This window comes from Oncorhynchus masou, unplaced genomic scaffold (assembly GCF_036934945.1).
Source record: "Oncorhynchus masou masou isolate Uvic2021 unplaced genomic scaffold, UVic_Omas_1.1 unplaced_scaffold_974, whole genome shotgun sequence".
NCBI lineage: Eukaryota > Metazoa > Chordata > Actinopteri > Salmoniformes > Salmonidae > Oncorhynchus > Oncorhynchus masou.
Genome location: NW_027016250.1, coordinates 255,890 through 257,693, shown reverse-complemented (window position 1 = coordinate 257,693; position 1,804 = coordinate 255,890). Strand labels below are relative to the sequence as shown.

At 38.7% G+C, this 1,804-nt stretch overlaps 1 protein-coding gene across 1 annotated transcript; it reads left to right on the top strand.

Annotated features, from left to right (window-relative positions):
• The first annotated feature begins 204 nt into the window (after nucleotides 1-204).
• LOC135538514 (ladderlectin-like) lies at nucleotides 205-1,285 on the top strand. The gene has a single exon (XM_064964406.1). It carries the CDS (start codon nucleotides 258-260, stop codon nucleotides 810-812), a length of 555 nt encoding a protein of 184 aa, XP_064820478.1. The 5' UTR covers nucleotides 205-257; the 3' UTR covers nucleotides 813-1,285.
• Nucleotides 1,286-1,804: the final 519 nt, after the last annotated feature.

The following is a 1,804-nucleotide window of genomic DNA, read 5'->3' as shown; positions in this document are numbered from 1 at the left end:
GAACAAAGCAGTTAACCCACTGTTCCTAGGCTGTCATTAGAAATAAGAATTTGTTCTTAACTGACTTGCATAGTTATATAAATAAACAATATTTGGCAGATTCCCAATAAGATGTAGAATCAGTGTAAACATGTTGTTTTTGTACTTTGTCCTTGTGGCTTGGTGCACTACATGTATAAAAGTGTTCCTCTTTCTGAAGCTGAACAGAACCTACAGACTACCACCTGTGATTCCTTCTCTGACAGGAAAAGATTACCATGGAGAAGTTGGCCATCCTTCTGCTTCTGAGTGCTTCCATTGCACTGGGCGACGCAAACCTGACCCAGCTGCTTGGTTTAGAACCCTTACTGAAGACTAAGGTGGAACAGACTCCTGAGGCTCAGGTGGAAGCAGTGCAGGAGGGGATAAAGGAAGGTTCGTGTCCCTCAGACTGGTACACATATGGATCACACTGTTTCAAGTTTGTCAGCATTCAGCAATCATTCGTAGATTCGGAGCAAAACTGTTTGGCACTTGGTGGAAACCTAGCATCCGTGCATAGCCTTTTAGAGTACCAGTTTATGCAAGCACTGACAAAGGATGCCAATGGCAACCTACATAGCACCTGGCTTGGAGGTTTTGATGCAATCAAGGAGGGCACATGGATGTGGTCAGATGGGTCCAGATTTGATTACACTAACTGGGACACCGATGAGCCCAATAATAGTGGAGAAGGAGAGGACTGTCTGCATATGAACGCTGCAAGTGCGAAGCTCTGGTTTGACGTGCCCTGTGAGTGGAAGTTTGCATCTCTCTGTTCCAGAAGAATGTAGGCTAGGAAACACCACAGCTACTTCACCACCTCCAGGGGTCAACAGTCTACACTTCAATAATCAAACCAAGATCTGCCACTCACTGCAGCTCACCAACATGACAAGTAAAACCTCTATTCACAAAAAAAGCTAGCCACCTATCTAATAATTAGCTAACGAGCCATATCCAACAGTTACAAATAATGACAGAGGACTTTACAAGAAACAGCAAACAGAAAACATGTAGCTATCGAAGAAACAGTCTTTGAAGCTCAATGCAGACTTTTATACTAAGTCATTATCTGCTGTTAGCTAGCTACTGTTTAGGTAGGCTAACATGTCAGGTTAACTAACATTAGCTAAGCATGTGATGAAACTGTGTGATGTTGCTAATTCTGTTGCTAATTCTGTTGCATACTTTGAATTGTTTTTGTTTTTGCTAATTCTTGACAAGTTGTCATGCCGCATGAATAAAGACAATGGTATATGTGCGATTTGTACCAACTGTACAATGAGTCTCACAAAGACACTTTAATTAACATTAAGAAATAACACTTAAAGCACACACAATCTATTTTTAAACTAGAATAAATAAAATCTCTCAATAACATGAACCTGCATCACTAAAAATGATTGATACATGATAAAACCTTAACATACTGTTAATATTAATTGTTAACTCTTTACTAACATACCATTAGTTAATGAATGGTTTAGATGCGGGACATTAAGGTTATATAACTATTAACTAAAATGAATTATCAGCTTTATAAACAATGTATAAATGCATTTCTTATGGCTTAGTAAAAATGCATTAAATTAATAAATGCTTAGTAGATACATTCACAAATTATTTTTTCAGGTTAAATAATGCATTGACTAATGTTAATGTATCCTTATTGTAAAGTGTTACCTTTCCTTGTCTTTCATATCTGAGGCTAAATCCATGAGGCTGAGAAATGTGATAGGGAATGTGTCGAGAGAGAGAGAGAGAGAGAGGGAGAGGGCGGAAG

Coding starts and splice junctions, on each gene's coding strand:
- LOC135538514 (XM_064964406.1), top strand. CDS start 258: ATGGAGAAGTTGGCCATCCTTCTGCTTCTGAGTGCTTCCATTGCACTG.